The sequence below is a fragment of the Meriones unguiculatus genome, chromosome 3 (genome assembly GCF_030254825.1).
Source record: "Meriones unguiculatus strain TT.TT164.6M chromosome 3, Bangor_MerUng_6.1, whole genome shotgun sequence".
In the NCBI taxonomy this organism is placed as follows: Eukaryota; Metazoa; Chordata; class Mammalia; order Rodentia; family Muridae; genus Meriones; species Meriones unguiculatus.
Genome location: NC_083351.1, coordinates 137,964,207 through 137,983,526, shown reverse-complemented (window position 1 = coordinate 137,983,526; position 19,320 = coordinate 137,964,207). Strand labels below are relative to the sequence as shown.

General features: G+C 45.4%; 1 protein-coding gene across 5 annotated transcripts in view; it reads right to left on the bottom strand.

The window, feature by feature from the left end:
- Epc1 (enhancer of polycomb homolog 1) overlaps positions 1 to 19,320 on the bottom strand; it is an 81,100-nt gene that overhangs the window by 8,240 nt on the left and 53,540 nt on the right. For 2 of the 5 annotated variants that reach the window (XM_021654858.2, XM_021654857.2), the window contains exons 3-10: positions 10,130 to 10,275; positions 9,143 to 9,349; positions 8,500 to 8,648; positions 7,281 to 7,440; positions 5,543 to 5,713; positions 5,376 to 5,465; positions 5,136 to 5,284; positions 3,984 to 4,336 (exon numbers count right to left, since the gene is read on the bottom strand). In XM_021654858.2, the coding sequence (XP_021510533.1) occupies positions 3,984 to 4,336; positions 5,136 to 5,284; positions 5,376 to 5,465; positions 5,543 to 5,713; positions 7,281 to 7,440; positions 8,500 to 8,648; positions 9,143 to 9,349; positions 10,130 to 10,275 (1,425 nt within the window). The remainder of the gene's footprint in view (positions 1 to 3,983; positions 4,337 to 5,135; positions 5,285 to 5,375; positions 5,466 to 5,542; positions 5,714 to 7,280; positions 7,441 to 8,499; positions 8,649 to 9,142; positions 9,350 to 10,129; positions 10,276 to 19,320) is intronic. The other 3 variants (XM_060380628.1, XM_060380629.1, XM_060380630.1) reach the window with 3 other exon arrangements.

Here is a 19,320-nt window from a genome sequence, read left to right as displayed (position 1 = left end):
GTGGTCAGGTGAGGCCCTTGGCACCCACCTTCCTCCTGTGACCTCACACGGGGAGGAAGGCTGAGGTCCTGGAGATGCCCAGTGCAAGGAAAGCGAATACCACCAGTCAGTGACACGTCAAATTCCAAACACAAAAGAAAAGGAAACAAAAGAGAACAGCTCTGGATTTGATATTGTAAAGATACAAAAGCCAGGAGGGCCCCTGTGGGAGCTTGGACAAGGAAGTGGGCCTATCTTGGGAGGACAGGGGATGGTGTAGAGACAACACAGCACATTCCCACGAGAAAACAAGTCTGAACGGAGGAGGCTGCTCTGGCCATGTATGGATCAACTTTCGAGCAAGTGCCTTCAACGTAGAATAACTTGATCTGTTCTATCTCCTCTTTTCAGAAATACTAAGGCAGATGTCAGAAACCACCCCGTTTTCAGTAATCTCTATCTACTTCTCCGCCAACTTTAAGCTTGGTGAAACGCTGTGTTCCAGGACCTGAAACAGGCATAGCCCTGTACCGCAGCAAACTAACTGAGGTACTCAAAGGGGACGGGTGGGAAGGGACACAGCTATCAGCAAGAAATAACCATTTCAAAATACAGTCTGGATTACTTAAAGGCATTTACATGTCACTAAAAACAAAAGCCACAAATTTGTTTTAAAATATACGCTCAAATCAGAAGTTTCTAATTCTAACAGGCCGAACCAAAAAGGCAATTAAAACTAAAAGCTGGGGATATGGCTCAGTGGTAGAGTACTCTCCTAGTATGCAGAGCCAATCCCCAGCCCCATGAAACAGGAGAGAGAGAGAAAGAGAGAAAGAGAGAGAGAGAAGGAAGGAAGGGAGGGAGGGAGGGAGGAAGGACGGGAGGGAGGGAGGGAGGGAGGGAGGGAGGGAGGGAGGAAATGAAAGTGAAATGGTCTAGTTACTGAAGTAGGATCCTTGCACCAAGGAGATGAAATTAAAGGTGTCCCTAAGCCCTTCTCAGCCACCTAAAAAGCTCAACTTAAAAACCAAGGTGTGTTGCAATTCAAGCGAGGGTGAGCCGTGTCAGATCTGGGGTGCCCCTGGCTGTGACTTCAGTGTGGCCTTTTTGCTAGCCCAGGGCTCTTCTGGCCATGATGGCCCTTGCAACACCTACATACAGCTGCGGAGCTCACGGCGCACCTCACACAGGTGTTGCGGGGAAAGCCTACCTTCCAGAAGATTCTGGATTAGAAAACATTCTAATTCTATCCATATAAGTTCAGTCACAAAAATAAAGCAGACTGTTACCGATGGTGTGATTTTAGAAAAACGACTTACAATGATGCCGATTTCAACTTCAGTGGAAGTTACGCTCTTAAGTACTCGGCTCGTCACTGTTGCAGTTTAGTCTTTCTGTATCATCTACTCACTCATACGCATCCCCTTTTCCCATCTCTGTGTGTGTATGCTCGTGTCTCTCTTCTTTCTCTCTGAGAGATATAGAGAGTGTGCATGGGTGTACCAGGAAGACAAAGAACAACTTGTGGGAGTGGATGCTCTCTGTCATGTGGCTTCTGGAGACAGAATCAAGATGGCAAGTTTGGCAGTAAGTAGCCTTTCCCTACTGAGCTAGGCCCTGGAATAGTCTCACCTAATTATGGTACTTGGATAGCCATCCAATCTCAGATGCAAAAAATAGATGCCTAACTACTGAGCAATCACTGTAAATGAGCTAGTATAGATTAATAAAAGCCTAGAAAACGATTTGGCAACAGTTCAATTCATGAATTAACTAAGGATCATTAAAAAGAACCAATGTCTCCCTGAGTAGGCTGAGCCCTAGAAATGTTAAAGCCTGCTCCCAAGCTCCCCCTTCTGTCACACAGAACAAAGGGAATAGAGAAACCACAGACACCTCCTTGGAGGCTACCCAACACTCTACTCAGGATGCCTGTGGTTGCACAGACCAGGAAGCAAGCAGAAGGAACCTGGGCCGTGAGAGTAGCTGTACAACTGGGCATTCTTAAAAAAAAAAAAAAAAAAAAAAAAAAAAAAGACTAGACTCCCACACTCACTTAGAATTTTCTGTTAAAAACATGTAAGGAACTCACTGATAACTATTCAGAAAAGGAGCCTGGTGGGTGCGGTGCATGGCTTTAGGTACCGAGGCATCGTCTGAGTCAGCTGAACACCAGAAAGCATTAAATCTGAAGCCATGTGTATGGCCCATGCAGCAGCGAGCACTGGCTCCTCGGTGATGGAGGGCTGAGCCAGCACAGCTGAGATCTAGCTGCAGACACTTTTGGCTAGACACTCACAAGACCCTTCCATGTAACACGTCAGTAGGTGTATATTTTCTTTTCTGTCTTCGGGGCTGTTAACTGAACTCTCTTATGTTAAACACGCATGTGACATCATTTACAGAGCCACAGAGATCTTGTCAACATCCACAAATCTGAAAGCAAAGTGTGGCCTATGGTGGCGTGCGGACATTCACTCTCTGGGCACACACAAAAACAAATACAGCATTTAAAAAGCCCCATTGTCAAAAAAAGATCAAGCAGAAAGGTTACTCAGTTATCAAAGGTTTTACCAGCTAACTTTTGCTAATGTTTACCTTTTAATGATATCTGTAAGCCATGCCGACTGGCAGGCACAGCGTATGACATTAACAGGCTGCACCAGGATCTGGACGGAGGCCTGCTGTGCACATCAGTGTCTCCACTCTGGGAGTGAGTCGATGTGGGTGAGAGGACGTGACTATTTTCTCCATAAAGTGTCAACAACTTTACGCCTCTTAGAGACATTTTCGGGAACCTATTACAATTTCACACTCTTATATCCCCCACCCTCATGCTCATTTAAGCCGCCAACCCATCGGCTCTGCAGCCTGATGTTAAAGACCAGAAAGATAGAAAAAGTCACCGAAGGTAGTGGGATTATAATCAGTTAAGTTCCAGAAACTACACATTTTCCAATTGATTCTCAAGTTTGGTCAGCTCAAAGAATCACCTTTTTTCTTTTCTTTTTTTAGAACTAACAAGTAATTAGTTTATGTGGATTTTCTGAAGGCCTCTGAAGATGACAGCAAATTCTCACACTTACAATTACCCTTAGGTTACACTTTGTAACCTAAATAGGTAATTAGGGAAGTAATCCTCTTTTTACAAATCTGTATTAAAACCACCCTTAAAGCGCTTTAAGAACATAATTTAAAAACATTAAAGCCAGGCATGGTGGCTTTAACGTCAACACTCAGGAGGCAGAGCCAGGCAGATCTCTGTGAGGCTGAAGCCAGCCTGCCCTAAGAAGTCATTTCAAGATAGCCAGAACTAGACAGTGAGACCCTGTCTCCAAACAACCTCCCCAAAGCCCCCAAATGCCTTTATTCACAGGCGAGGACCAGAAGACAACCTGAATGGGTCGGCTTCTCCCTGTCTACCGTGAGGTCTTGGCATCTGAACTCAGATTGTCAGGGTTGGTACGGAGCATTTTTACCCGCTGAGCCACCTTGACAGTGAACTTTATAATTTATACAACTCAGAGAATGTGGACTTGAATGATTTAAAAAACAAAGTCAAGGGTACTGTATTATTTTCCACATTTTAGTCACACCACACAACGAAGTTAGTATTATCTTCGTTTTAAAACTTTTTTTTTTCCAAAATATTAAAATTCAGCTTCTCTCGTATTTATTCTGAATGGCTGTGTCATTTGTGTGTAACTACTGGCTACTGGCCTCTAAATGTAAGTAGACCAGATCAGGTGTTCAAGTACACACCACTGACAACTCAGGCTCCCTTTTCTTTTCTTATGACTTGAAAACTGAATTGCTGAGCCTTGTGTTCCTGGGCTGCCTCAAGGTAGCCAGAAGCACATACGTGGCAACACACTGCCTCTTGCTGGCCGTGGAAAGCTACAGACACAAACCCACACGGCACAAACACTACTGAGTGGGGTCCGGCATCTACCTGTGCGTGTAACCCCCCAGCAGGATGGAGCCCCCCACGTCCCGGTACGTACCACAGTGTGTCGAGCCACTGTTACTTTTACTCTGCGTGGAGGTACTGCACGTGTGGGTCCCCGGCTGTGCTGCTCCTGCCCGACTTATATTCCTATGTGACCTTCTACTGGAGAGTTCATCACTGTCACTGTCATGTAGGGGTGGTGTCCGAGGCCTAAAGTGGCGCCATCTACATGATTTGATGTCCACTAGAATCTGACTGAGGTCTTTAGAGCAGCATCTGTCCGAGGTACTGGTTTCTGAGGTATTGGCAAACTGACTGACTGGAGAAGGCTGTGGTGAGGAAAGCATGTCCAAGTCCAGGCGGTGAAGGACGCTGTCGTGCTCCGAGTGCGCTCTGTCCAGCAGGACCCTGCACAAGGAGCAGACACCAGACGTTACACCTCACGATTCCCCTTCTTCCCCGAACGCCCTACAGCCGAGGACACTATGCTGGGTATTTAAACGCTCGGAAGTTCACCGCTGCAGCACTTGGCTTTTACACCGTGTGTGCACGCCACAGGGCGCACCGCACAGCATGCATGCAGAGGTCAGAGGGCAATTCTCTAGAGTCGGTTCTCTGCTTCCACCACGTAATTCCTGGGGGCAGAACTCGGGCTGTCACCTTGGTGGCAAATGCCTCTTCCCACTGAGCTACCTTGCTGGTTGGCTCCGGTTCTTTTAGCCTCAAATCTCAAAGTTGGATAAAAGTTCTTTTTTTCAAACGGTCTTTCAACCAAAACATATTCTGGGCTCTGCAGCTCCTTCTCTCCATGCATGACGGTATTCTATGTCAGACCCAAGAACTGAGCCTGACAGAGGCCATGAGTAGAAAAGTTAAGCAGTCTTTGCAGAAGTTGATGTGAGGTTTTCCCAAAATTCAGTGACTTTTTTTTGTAGCTTCCTGAACCAATCCTGAATGTGTAAACACAATTTACACGTGTCCTTTCTTAGGAGTCTACCCTGTGATAACTCAGCTGAGGTGCTAAGAAGCTTGGGGAGACAAGAACCCACATAGGGACCATCGGAGCTACGCAGTGGGTGAGCCGGGGGAGGCTGCAGGGGGGCATGTGGAGACACCGCGTGAGCACAGCTGAGCCGCGAGCCTGTCCACTCTGGCTGATGCCACTGTCTAAGAGCATGCCGGTGCAAGGGGAGCGGAGGCCAGTTACCTTCCACCACGCCCAACCCGTCTCCGTGCAAATCCAAGACACCTCTGGGGCACAGTGAGAGTTGTTAAGCAGTATCTGTAGCGCACATCTCCCAGTCCTCCATCTTTAGCGCTAGTCCAGGGCCAGTTGCCAGTTTGGTCTAAATGAGGCTAAAAATAAGAAACAACAAAAAAATCCAAATTATTGTTTTTTGTCAGTCAGTCTGTTGCTTGTTGCTTACAAAGAAAGTCTGACACTTACAGCGTAGTACTGACAGCCCGCTTTCCTACGGAAAGCGAAAGGGCCATCAGGATCATTCTCTTCCTCAGCTTCCGAAGAGCCAGACAAAACCTTGAAGAAAGCAACGAGAGATCAGCCGCGTGGGCTCGTACAACCCCCCTGCGTGTGCAGAGCTGGGCCCTGCTTACCTGGGACAGGGGCTCTTCATCGGAGCTGGGGAAGTCGTACTGGTTTAAGTCTTTAGCACTGAAGACTGGCAGTGCGGCGGGGCCCGGCTGCTGGGGAGCCGCAGACGGTGGTAAGACTTTGGGCTTCTTTTCATACTTGCGCTTCGGCCGAATGAGGTCAGCCTTATCCTGCTGTAACGCAGACACAAATCAGTTACATACTGGAAGCCTCCCGGTATGTTCTCCCACTTACAGCTTCCATTAGTAACTTTAGTTCATTACTAATGGGGGAACCAAGGGCGCCAACTATTAAAAAAGTTCGGGTTTTCCTCCCTGGCACTCCTCCCACCCTCAGAGGGTCATTCTCCGCATTCTCAGTTTTCCCTAAGAAGCTACATTTGCTCTATTCAAAACAGAACACTTGTGTGTATGTGTGAATGTGCAGGTGCCTTCAAAAGCCAGATGCCTGCAACTGCAAGTCCAGGTAGTGGCAAGCCGTCAGATGTAGGTGCTGGCAACTCAACCCAGGTCCTCTGCAAGAACAGTGAGAGCTCTTCACCGCCCACGTTTCTCTCCAGTGGACAACAAGACAATTTAAATGAAAACCAATAAAAAATGTTTGAGATGACAAGACTATTCCACTGATTTGTTTTAACTTGGAGGAATGTAAGGTAAACCAGATTAAGTGCATGCCTTGTGTTAGAACATACAGAATGAAAAGCATGTTGTATAATTAGAATCAGAGCTAAATCCTGAAATACAAAAATCAAGGTAAGATTTCTGAAGTGATCTGTAAGGCCACGTACTTCACATTGGTGGACAACAGACTTCAATATTAAAACAACAGAAAAAATCCCGTTAAAATTTTTGTGCATATGCAGGACTAGAAATTGTGTGAATAAAGAAATATTTTGGAGCATGACCTTTAACCTTTTTTCTGGCAGGGGTGGATGGGTGGTGGTGTTTCACTGTGTAAACCAGACTGTCTAAGCTCAGAATCTGCTAGCCTTGGCCTCTGCCGGGTCATCAGCCACCGTCTGTGATTATCAAAGAGCGATTCTCTTCACCTGACTGAAACCCTGCACTCTTAAGTCAACATGTAAGATGGTCCGGGCAGCTCTCTAAATGACGGGGAGAGTCTAGGCTGCAGAAACCACCACTCCAGAGGATATGCTAAATTACACATTCGGGTCTGAAAGTGTGTCACCAAATTAAAACATGCAGAAACGTGATAGTCAACACAGCAGGTGAGATACCAAAACCAACAGCAGAGCAACCAACTTCCTGAACTGAAATAGAGTAGCAAGTGAGAGTTAATGATACATTAGGTCAGGTGGGTATGAGATACTTTTCCTCCTGAGGTGCATTTTCCAAAAGGCACACTGACTGCCCTTTTAATTCCCTGTACTCCTTCTCTTCATCACGAATTGTGGGTTATCTGGTGAAGACATTCCCACTTCTACAACTCCACTATGTCACCATTACCATGCTCCTTAGTCACCTGACATACCCATGCACAGATGTATCACAGAACACTACACCAGGAAGTCCAAGTTCTCTCCAACTTGGCCACACTACCGACCCCATCAACATTTCATAGCCCCTCTCAGCAACACCTTCACCACACAGAAGAAAAGCCTCCCTTGTAAGGAAGCAGGACGAAACACGACAAGCTGCTTTCTTTAGTGTCCACACGCCTTGGTTGTAGAGTGATGATCTTTCCTGTTTACCCCAGGCACGGTTACAAAGTTTTACTCACCTTACTGACCTTGAACTCCTTCACGTCCATGGTGTCCTGGTGCTTGAACTGACCGCTGTTAGTGGTGGGCATGATGGGGAAGGCATACGTGGGCTTTGAGGGCTGCCTCTGTGCCATGACCTCAGACATGACCTCCCCACTGTAGTCACCTAGGCTGTACCTGAGACGAGAGAGGAAACACTAAGCTGTGCACTGTGACAGGGCTCCAGCACCGCAGCTGTTAGCTGCGTGCCTGTTGTGGCGGGAGAACAGCATGAAGAGCCACCTCTTTTCTCAGACATGCAGCCTAGGCTGGCTTTCAATGTGCTAAGGACTCAATGGCGATCTTGAACACCTATGGGCGGTCTGCCTGCAAGCGCGCCTGTCACCATGTGTGTGCCTCTCCCTTGAGGCCAGAGAGGACACTGCACCTCCTGGAACTAGACTTACAGAGGTTGTGAGATGTCATGTCGGTGCTGGGAATCAAACCCAGACCTTTGCTGGAGCACCCTGTGAGCCATCTTTAAGTCCTCACTGTGAACTCTTGGTCCTCCTGTCTGCACCACTTCCTACAGGCATCAGCCACCCATGGGTCCTCTGGTGCTGCCTCACAACCAGATGGCCCACCGACAGGCAGGCTGACAGACCGAGCCTTGTAGCCTTATCTCGGCACAAAGTGACTGACGGGGGGGCTAACCCCAAGGCTGAAATGCCTCAAGTAGTGCCAAGGAGCATCTTGTCATTAGGACTGTCTGTGCTATAAACTTTTTTTTCTGAAAGAATCACAAAAAACTTAAGTAACTTCTTTGGGTGGGTGGGTGAGGCAGGAAAGTAGGAACCGAGAAGCAGGCCCCGAGACCCGAGCCTTTACTCTGTGCCTCACCCAGAGGTCAGCTGAGTGTTAACCATTCACGCACATCTGCTGCTGAGGTGCAGCTCAGTAAGATGCTTGCCTAGAGTGTGGGAGGCTCTGGTGTCGTCTCTAGTACACCCCCCACAGCCCCACAAAACAGCCCAAATAAACGAGTACCACACACACACACACTCTGCCTCACACAGCCACAAACACCTCAAAGAGAACAAAAGAGCACCTCAACAGAAAACCCATGTTGTTTCTACCCCTAATCACTTTTTGGAAAACAAGACAAAATTGTGTACAATGTTACAGCCTTTCATCACAGTCTCTATTACTTAAACTGTTCCTGTAGTTACAGGAGTTAGAACACTCTGTGAGCTTCACCTCTTCTCCATGATCTCCAGCGTCAGGTGCAGCAGCTCCCGTTTGCTCTTCTCTCGTCTCTTTATCATCTCCAGGATGGTCACAGCCCGACTGAGGTCCCGACGCAGCTTAAGCATCTTCTCATAGGAGGCCTCATCATTTTTGCGGTTCTGAAAATATAAAGTTGCTTGCTTAATGTCACAAAGCACTTCTACCCAGCTACTGTAAGGACGTGTGCATCTGCAGAGTTATGGCTAAGAGACACAGGAAGGGAACACAGACCACCGAGATAGCAATCCTGTACCTGATTTTTAGTGAATCAATATCAATACACATTAAGACCACCATGAAAACTCTAAAGGTCAACATACTTTAATGTTTTCCAGTGTAATTAAAAAAAATGTTATGTGTGGGTATGCACAGTGTCCATGGGCCAGAAGGGGCATTGGACCCTTAGGAGCAAGAGTGTCATCACAGGCATTTATGAGTTCTGTGACAGGGGTACAGGAGTTGCAGCACTGTGCCCTGGCGGAGAAAAAAGTGCTCTGGACCACTGGGCAACCGCTCTGCTATAATTATAAGAAATGCTATACAAAGTACAGAATTAAGTCGCAATATTAAGGTATTAACTATAATTTTTCTTAAAAATTAAAAACCCACTCACTTTCCGAGTCTGCATTTTTTCAGTTCGTCTTCTGAAAGCCACATAAGGGTCGTTTGTGCTGGAGCCGTCTCGCTTTTCCTGCTTCACTGACGGGATGAGTGACGGCCCTCGGCACGTCTTCCTCTTCTTAATCCAGTATTCATAGACTTCTCTAATTAACTCGTCATCTTCTTTCAGCAGGAGTTTGGCTTCCTGCAGACTGACTGGCTGAATGTAAAGCCATCATGTCACTTTCATCAAACACAGTGCAAGGACTCAACCATTCGTCACGCTTCAGTCAGTGCAGTCAAGCCAACCCCAGGATTGACAGTATGCTTCCTTACACAAGGTCTCCTTCCTCCCAGGCTAACCTTGGACTGGCTGCATAGCTGAGGATAACCTTCAACTTCTGATCCCTTCTAAGTACTGGGATCAAGACAGGTGCACACCAGCACCTGTTTACAGGGCGCTGGGGAGCAAGCCCAGCTAGGTAGGCACTGTGCTTACTGAGCCACACTTCCAGCCTTTGAGTGTGCAATCGTTACAGTAATCCCAAATCAAATGTCACAGGTCACATTGCTTGCGGTATCTCATGACTTTAGGACTTGATATTAGTCACCTCCTAATTACTCACCGATATACAAATGCAAGCTGAAGAGATTTTTTTGCTTGTTTTTGCTTAGAAGACAGGGTGTCTTATTATGTAGCCTGGGCTGGCCTTGAACACAGAGATCCACCCACCTGCCTCTGCCTTCCAAGTGCTGGGAAAAGGTGTGTCATCATGTCCCTCTAGTTTATTATTTTTATCTCTATACATGGCTGGGGTAACTGAGGCACAAAAAAATCCAAACATATTGCTCAAAATTATACAGGTTAATATTAGGCAGACGTGAACTCTCGTGTTTATTTAATGCTAGAGTCTGCTGCCTCTGCCCTCCTCACTACCGCACCGTTCCACACACTGCAGGAATTTACGCGCAGCACACAAACACACAGAAATGAAGTTACCTGCTGACCACTGCCTTTTTCTAGCCGGTCAATCATCTCCTCAAACTGCAACGGGCAGATGTCCATCTTCTTCTTTAGTTTGTTCACAAACACTTCATCTTCAGAGTCCAGGTCGTAGTCAGGCTGCTCGGCGTCCAAACTGAAAGCTGGCAGAGGAAGCACAGGCAATTGTTCACTGCGTGCTCCAGCAGCAGAGGCCCCCCCGAAGCCTGCACAAGCAAGGCCTGCTGTCCTAACAAACGAAAGTGTCAAGACCCCAGCCTCAGTCACACACACTCAAGGCTTACTACCGTGTTTTCTATACTGAAAGCCAAGACTGTAGAGAAAAGCTATAGAAAGACAGTAAACAGAATGCCCTACTCACTCCTTACGTAAGATTCTGCTAGATTATTTAAACTATTTTACAAATCAGTTAACTATTTTCCCAAAAGATTAAGGAAGACAGTAGCAGTAATGGTGACAGTTCCATGCATCGTTCACTGTCACTGTGCCAGAGACGTGGTTTGCTACTTATATATTCGGCAAGAACTGCCACTACAGCTTCAAAAGTCATGCAACGGCTTACAAAAACCAGGGAGGACAAAGTTAGAAAAAATTAAAGAACTTGATAGCAAAACTCTTCGATTTGTCTTTCCTTTGGTTTATTAGCTTCTGACTCTGGAAATCCAATGCCTACAATGGTGAGGCCTTCTTTCTCTTTTAACCCAGTCTCCCTAATGGTGGCGTTCCTATGACCCAGTAGTATACCAAGTTCCACATCACATGGCATGCTGTAGCTTATGGCTTGAGGCCTTTGTATTAAGCACCTTTTAGCTACTAAGCAGGTAAATGCCAACTTAGTCTTTTCAAAATCTGGCTTGACACCAGTCTTTTAAAGTCCTTTGCCTACCATTCATCCAGTAAGTGTTTCCTAAGCGTTTCTGTTTCAGAAACTAAATCCTCAACAGAAAAATGGGCTGTGAATATATGTGTGTGTGTGTGTGTGTGTGTGTACACATATAACATTCTGCATAAATTAGAGGCATTTCAAGCAATCCTAAAATCTTATGGTACACAGCTTTAGAAAAAAATCTGGACTGAATATTTCCCTCTCTTTGCACTGTTTTGGTGGTTTTTTTTTTTTTTTTTGTTTCTTTGTTTTGTTTTTTACATTTTAGTTGTTAAGCATGTGTGCCCCTACTAAGAAGAGATTGTCTGTGAAGGAAGGCCACTGTCTTGTCTTTGCACCTCCAAGTGTTCTGAGAGAGAGCAGCAGGTCCCTTCTGTGCAGCCGCTGTCTGCAGCACTCATCTGACAAAGATTTTATCACTATGCAAACTTACTTACGGGAGGAAAACCACCAACACAACGCCCAGTAATTTGTAAGGAACACTCACTGGGTGCCCAGGAGCTGCTATCCTTGTTTTAGAAGGCTCCGTAAGTATCTGCAGAATTAAATGCATTGTTCAACTGTCTGTCTTCACTGACTTGTTTTAATTAAAAGTGCGGTGGAAAGTGGTAAGTGGGTATTCAGACTTCAGTCTCTAGGTATTGGCACCTCTGTACCCCAGACTTTCCTGTCACTTCCCCATAAGCAAGCAGGCTTTGGAGACCCTTACATGACAAAGGCAGAATGCATCTGATTCTCTCCGCTTCTAACCAAATTAATCCAGACCTATGCTTCTTCCTTGCCATTTTGATTAAACTTATACTAATTGAGCAAAATTTAAACTTCAGGCTTTGCCATATTAGCTGCACACCAAGCGTTAACCACCCAAAGGTGCCTAATGATAAGGGCTGTTTTAGAAAGCACAAATTAGAAGACATATCTATCATTCCAGAAGGTTCTATTCAAGAGGGCTGACAGGATCACCCAGCAGGCCAAACTAACAGGCCAGTGCTGATGTTCTGCCTTCTGAGGCCTGAAGTGTATTAGGATCTCATCTGTCCAGCACTCACTAAAAAGCTCCACTGGGAAACACGGCTTTTCTTTGGTGTGAACCACATGAGAAGTCACCATCATGGGTCTAATCATAATCATCCCTGAGAATGAAAGCAGCTTGCCCGGCGCCACTGTGGGACCAGACAGGGTTCCTGCCAGGTCACCAGTGCCACTAGCAGGGCCTCTGACCTTCTGGTCTTCCTTCTGACAGTGCCAACACAGGTCACCCTGAACGGTCCAGCTGGCCTAGAGCCCGAGGGCCCCTCATCCGTGGGTGTGGGTTGGGATTACCACTGCATCCCTTCATGCCTTGCTCTAAAGAATTCTGTCAGCAGCACAGATTGGTGGCCCAGGACTCAGGAAGCTGAGCCAGCATGCTCTAAGTTTGAGGCCAGCCTGAGTGCTACAGTAAACCTTTCCAACAGCAACAAAGTTTTGTCAATTAAAACGAAATCCGGCTTGCTAACTGCAGCTAATTAACTACCACAGTGGATCTTAGCACCATTAAAAAAGCCAACACACACACACACACACACACACACACACACACACACACACAACTAAAAAAATGAGACAGCTCAGCAAGAGCCCAGAACCCCCTTTTGGCCTCTGTGGCCATCAGCCATGCATGCTATGCACAAACAAACGTATGAAACACACACAGACTAAAAATACATAAACTTTTCAAAAGAAAACAGAAACAAAATCACCACCACCACACTGCGGGTGTAGTTCACCGGTCCACACTTGCCTCACACATGTAAGGACCTGGGTTTGATCTTCAAAACCACAAGAACTAAAACACAGAAAAGGAAAGCTTTAATATTGTATGTTACACATAGAAACACTGTTACAACATGAAACTAAGAAGGAGGAGCACAGTCCCACAGAAACTCCGATCCTGATCAGTTACTTTAACAGAGACACGGACAGTCAGCAGTCCCTCCCTCATGTGGGCATATGGTCTCCAGTGATAATTTAATCCCTTCTCCATTCAACTTCACATATTGTTTTTATTGTATACTTCAGCAACTTGAGGCTCACAGACTGGTTTCTCAATGTCCCATTTAATTCCTTCAGAGATCAGCTGATTACAGGTGAGAGCAAAGATAAGAAGAATTTCTGTTCTCACTGTCCAGTAACAGGGATGAAACACAGATAGATGCTTGTGTTAACATCCACAACTCAAACCAACTGGGCACGAGCGGGTTGCCCAGGACTCCAGATGATGCTGTGTGAAGCGGGAACAGTAACCCTGGAGGAAAGGCACACTTTCCAGGGCTGAGGATCATCTTCTCAGTCTGGTTTTGACTTGAGTGTGCTATTTACTGTGGGTGCAAGCACTGACAACCTGGCCTTAGGTCTCAAAGTCAACATGAGCTGGTGGCGACATTACTGTCCTCTTTAACCTCTTTACTCTTTCAGAATGTACTCAACTAGAGTGAATGGAGACCCTGCACTGGAAACCCCGTGACATGTTCACACGCACAGCTCTGTGATGGATGTCCCGGGCTCTCTCAGTCACAGAGCCAGGCCCTGGACCATGCTGCAGGTAGATATGGAGACAGGGAGAGAAACCCTGTAGTGTGCATTCCTTCAGAATCTGGGCATAAAGACAGAGTTCTGGGAAACAATGAAACATGAGTTTGACTGTGGGTCCTGGGGCTCAAACATAGGTCATGAATCTTTGAAACAAGCACCTTAACTCAACGAGCCATCTTGCTGGTCTACCATTCCTTTTTTTTTTTTTTAAGACAAAGTTCATTCTATGCTATGCAGCCTAGGCTGATATCTTCCTACTTTGGCCTCCCAAATGCTGCTAGAGAGACATGGATCATGCCCAGGATAAAACCAAAACTCCTCCAAAAACCTCCTCCAAACCAAAAATCCCCTTTCCTTTGAAAGTCTAAACTACTGCACGTTGTAAAATAAAAACATTTGGGGAATACCTGATATAGAAATACAAACCTTTATTTATATTTGTAAAAATTTTAGGTTTTATCATCTATTTCCATGTGTACCTACAGCTGTGTAAGCCAGTGCCACACATGTACACACCTGTTTTTGTTTTTTTTTTTTTTTTTTTTCACTTTCTAAGTCACCAGAGAGTAAATGACTATAATGGCTCTGGCCAAGACAATGATTTTTTTTCTGCAGCCTGTACTCCAGTTTTGTCAACTCGCCTGATAGTTTTCAATGACTCTCTACAGGATCAGGTGTCAGTCTAGCTGTTGTATGTTGCAGTTCTTGCTGAGATTATGCTGAGATTCTGATAGGCTCTTAGAGCTGTCCGCCCTCCTAAGCTCATGCTCCCCCTCCTCTAGCACACTCCTCGCTGGACTGGGCAGGTGGCAGAAGCACTTGCTTCAGTGTACACATTGGATTCAGTCCCTGGTTGTAATAGACCAAACCAAACACTCTTCACTTTTAAAAATCTGATTTGTTCCTCTAGCTAAATAGATTATATGTGCTCCTGACTAGAATAGGATGACTGTTTTAGTTCTCAGAATATCATCACAATATTTATCCGTTCCTCATCACAGATAATCACATTTTATTACATTTTGTTGCACACACCCATGAATGCAGGTAACAATGCACACACGGAGGCCAGGAAACCTTAAAGGAGCTGGTTCTCTTTTCACAACTCAGGCCCAAGGAATGGACTCAGCATGGGCAGGTGATGCCTCTTGGGCTCCATCTGGTAATTCTGATTTATCATGTCAAGATGTTGCCCAAATGATTCCATAGATCTGATTTCTTTCCCTCTTCTTTGTGTAATAAGCAGCGTAGAGGGAAGGGCTTAAAATTCCTCAAGTACCCTACTCCTCACCAAACGTTCTTCAGGCCAACAGACACTAGTGATCCTTATGGTAGCGTCTTGACTGAGCATGGTGGCCACTCCTCGCCATGCCATAAGCTCTGGCATCTAACTGGAAGCATGGGCTGCTCGCCACCATGCTGAGTTCACAGTCCCACCGTCCCAATGCTGTATATTTACTACTCCACTTCAGATGCTCCTGGCCATCTTGTCCCTCTCCTGCTTAATTAAGCCTGGGGTCAGCCACTTTCCTGAGGACACAGGTATGTGGTATGCTTACTGCTATAGCCTATTATTGCTTTTTGATCCCTTGGATCAGGAAAAACAGGGCAATACTGAGTGAGACAGTTTAGAAGCGCGAGAGAAGGGAGCTGAAGACAGTAGGGTTTTGATGTTTGTTCTTGCAGAACTCTAAGTAGGACTAAGAGAAAATAATGACTTTTGTCCCCAAGCAATGTAAAGATAAAAATAGAGGTAGAATTTCCCAACCTAATGTTTGATGAAATAACACTCACTGACAGATTTATAAACTAACATAAGATTACCATCACCTACAATACACAGTAGTACCATTTAGGGGCTAGGGAGAGGCATACATTCTAAAACACAATTGATCACGCCTTTTCTTAAGGCATAGTTTACCCTAAAAAAACTATTAAAGAATCAGTCAGGGCAGCATCACTCCCACTCCCATGTCAAGCTGCACCCCAGCACCACAGAGCCAGGGCTGTACAAACACTGAGGTAGTGGTATAGAAACAGACTGTTAGAGCAACGCAGCAGAATGGAGCACAGAGAACAAACCACACTCCTCCAAACACAGGAGCTTAACATAAAAACTCCTAAGGTATACACTGATGAGAAGGCAGCCTCTTTATCAAGTCAGAGCATTCACCTTGCAAAAAATATTCTACATGAATTAAGGACTTAATTAGACCTGATACTCTGACGCCGTCAAAGAGAAATGTTCCGAGTTGCAGGCACAGGCCCAGAGCTTCTCAACTGGACTCCAGGTGTGGAGGCTGTTCTTAGCTGTTACTTGACTACATCTGGAATTAACTAAAACCCAAATGGCTGTGCACATCTGTAGGACATATTTTTCTTAACTGAATCACTTGAAGTGGGTCTTCCCACTTCTAATCTGCATCTCTACACTGGGACGAAGGGCAAGGAAGAATGAAACTCTCTGCTTGCTCTCGCTAGGAGGTCCCTTCGCTGGCTTTAGAGCTTACACTGCATACCCGTGTCTATGCTCCACTGCTGAGATAAACATTCAGCAGCAGAGGGACAACTAGGAAAACCGTGACCTGTCCACAGTGGAACCTTCCAGCCACAGAACAAAGCTGGGTCTTCTGTGAGAAAGTGGACGTGACTGCAGACGATCGTTTTAAGCAAATTCAGTCAGCTCAGATAGGCAAATGTTGCATTTGTGGGTCCTAAGCTTTACAGATACATAAAATCAGGGATTTACACATGACACGAAAGCAAAAGCAAGACTGTCTAGGGAACAAAGGGGACCAAAGCAGACGAAACCAGGATGATGCTTAATATGCTTAAAACACATTTACAGGAGAACAGTGTCATGTAAGCTTGTATGACAAAACGAGAACAGAAAGATTCCAAAATGACTAGGGTAGCTGCAGGCGCTTCCTCTAAAGCTGCCCTATGTATGCTTACGTTCATGTGTGCAATCTGTGCCATGGGCAGTGCGTGTAAGGACCATTTCTCAGAAGTCTTCTCTCTCTTCCCCGAGGGAGTGCAGTTACCCAACCCAGGCTGTCAGGCTTACGTGGCTTGTACAGCAAGCACTTTCACCCAGGGGGCGTGCACGCAGGCACACACACACGCTCACAGTTCCTAAAGAATCACATACACATTATGTATACATATAACTGTGTGTGCATGTATGTATAAGTACTAAGGGGGTTCCTAAGAATTCAAGGCAATGTGTTCTTCACAAACAAATTATGAAGTTGGCTACCAGAGTCAAGGGTTCATTTTCCATTTGAAAAAATTACACTGTATTTGACGGCTGTTTTTGGTTGCCAACTTTGATTACATCTGGAATTAACCAAAACCAAAGCAGCTGGGGACAGCTGTGACTGATTTTTCTTAATAAAAATCACCTGAAGCAAAGATCCATTTTTAATCTGGGCACCGTCTGCTTAGATGAAGGACATGGAAGAAGAAAGTCCTTTTTTGGCCCACTTGACCTCAACTCTTGCTGAGTCCATCCTCCACTGGCATTAGAGCCCACGTCTTCAGGATTTCGGCAGACTTTGAAGCCCGGCTGAGACACCCATCTGATGGACTGAACAACTATTTGATGCTTAAACACTAAACAATTACATTTTCTTCATTTATCATAGTCCACTAAAACTATTATTAACTGTTTTAAGAATTAATTATGAATGTTATTCAGTCTCTCCCACAAAACACAAAAAGACGCAACATTCCCCAGTGTTTTTTCACACCTATACTAATGATACCTAAATCGGTTAGAAAGATGATGAGTAACAAGATGTTACGTATACGTCTCAGGAACACAGATGCCAAGTCCTGCAAACACCCCACCCAACAATGTGCTGGGAGACACATCACAGGCAACTGAAGTGTGGTGAGGGTGGAAGGCCAGCTGAGTATTTGAAAATCAACCAGTTTAACCTACTACATTAGCAGGTTGTGTTGGCTAGAGTTTTGTCCACCTAACACAAGTTATACTTTATGGGAAAAGAAACCTTAACTGAGAAAAACTTTCACTGTACTGGCCAGATGGCAGCTTTGTGGTGCATTTTCTTGATTACTGACCAACGTGGGTGGTGGACCCTGAGCAGCTAGGACTGCGGCTGTCAGAAGGCAGGCTGCTCCTGGCCTGACCCCTGTGTTTTGCTCAGCCTGTTTCTTACCACTCAGGACTTATTCTCAGACTTAACCGAGACATTAAGGATTATAGTTAGCCATAACAACCAAGGCAGTGGTGCTGTACTGAGAGAAATATAAAGTCAACGGGACAGAATGGAGAACAGACCCAACAGGGCAATGTGGTACATGCTTGTAATCCCCGCACAAACGAGGCCAACTAGGAGGCCACACTTGGCCTCAATGTGAGAGCCCGAGGCTTGAGGGGTGGCTCAGGAGTTAAGAGCACTGGCTGTTCTTCCTGAGGACCCAAGTCCAATTCCCAGCATCCACATGGCAGCTCAACACTATCTGTAACTCCAGTTCCAAGGGATCTAACACCTTCACACAGACACATGTTGGCAAAACACCAATGCAAATAAAATAAAAAAAATAAATTCTTTAGCTGGGCTTGGTGGCACATTCCTGTAATCCCAGCACTTGGGGAGGCAGAGGCAGGAGGATCTCTGTGAGTTTGAGGTCAGCCTCGTCTACAAAAGGAGTCCAGGACAGCCAAAAACCAGAGAAACTCTGTCTCGAAAAACCAAAAAGAAAAATAAAAGAAAAAAGTGAGACCCTGCCATAAACACAGAAGCCCCGCAGAATATGCTCAATTAATTTTTGAACATTAAGTAAAGAGTAACTCAACTGGAGAGATCATTTGTAATAATGGTGCCAGACAGACTGGCATACAAAGAAAAACAAACAAACAAAAAAACAAACAAACAAAAAAACCAAACTTTTTTTAAACCTCAACTTCATGATTCCTATAAAAATTAACTCAAAATGGGTGGGTCATGGACTTACATGTAAAACTGCCCAGTTTCCAGGACAGAGCAGAGACTGATCTGAAGGCCAGGTTCAGATCAAGGCGTCTCAGAGCAGAAGCTACGTAGGAGCACTGGGAACTTGGACCTAATCCAAACTAGGAACTTCTGTGTGGAAAACACACGACAAAGTAGGAGGAAATACTCACACCATGTACCTCATATGTTCTTAAGCCTAGAAAATGTTTTTATTGCCTACCAGGAGTCAACAGTAAAACAATCCATTAGAAAATGGGTAAAAGATGTGTGATTAGTCCCTGAAAAAAAAAAAAAAAGGCAAATAAAGCACAAAATGATTGCTTGTCTCTCTGGGAAGTGCAAAGTAAGATGAGGTAATAGAGCTCTTACAGTAACTCCAACGCAGAACTACTGACCCATATGTTGCAGAGTAGGGAACTAGAGCCTGCACATCAGCTCATCTGGAAACATGGCACCTGTCGTCCCAACTACAAATGGATGACTCAGACACTAGCCAACTTGAATACTGAACCCAGAGAGATTTAACGTGTACACCAATGTTGTGGTGGACCTATTTGTACCAGCCTCAATCCAGAAGCTACCCAAATGTCCTCCAAAGGGTTAGTGACCAATGCATGTGGCACATATATACTGTGGGTGACTATTTGGCCAAGATGGCGAACAGCTTGACTTCTGAGCCATTCATCTATTCAGGTGTTGGCTTAACACCCTTTCTTGGCAAGAGGGCTTTTCTAATAAACATTCTT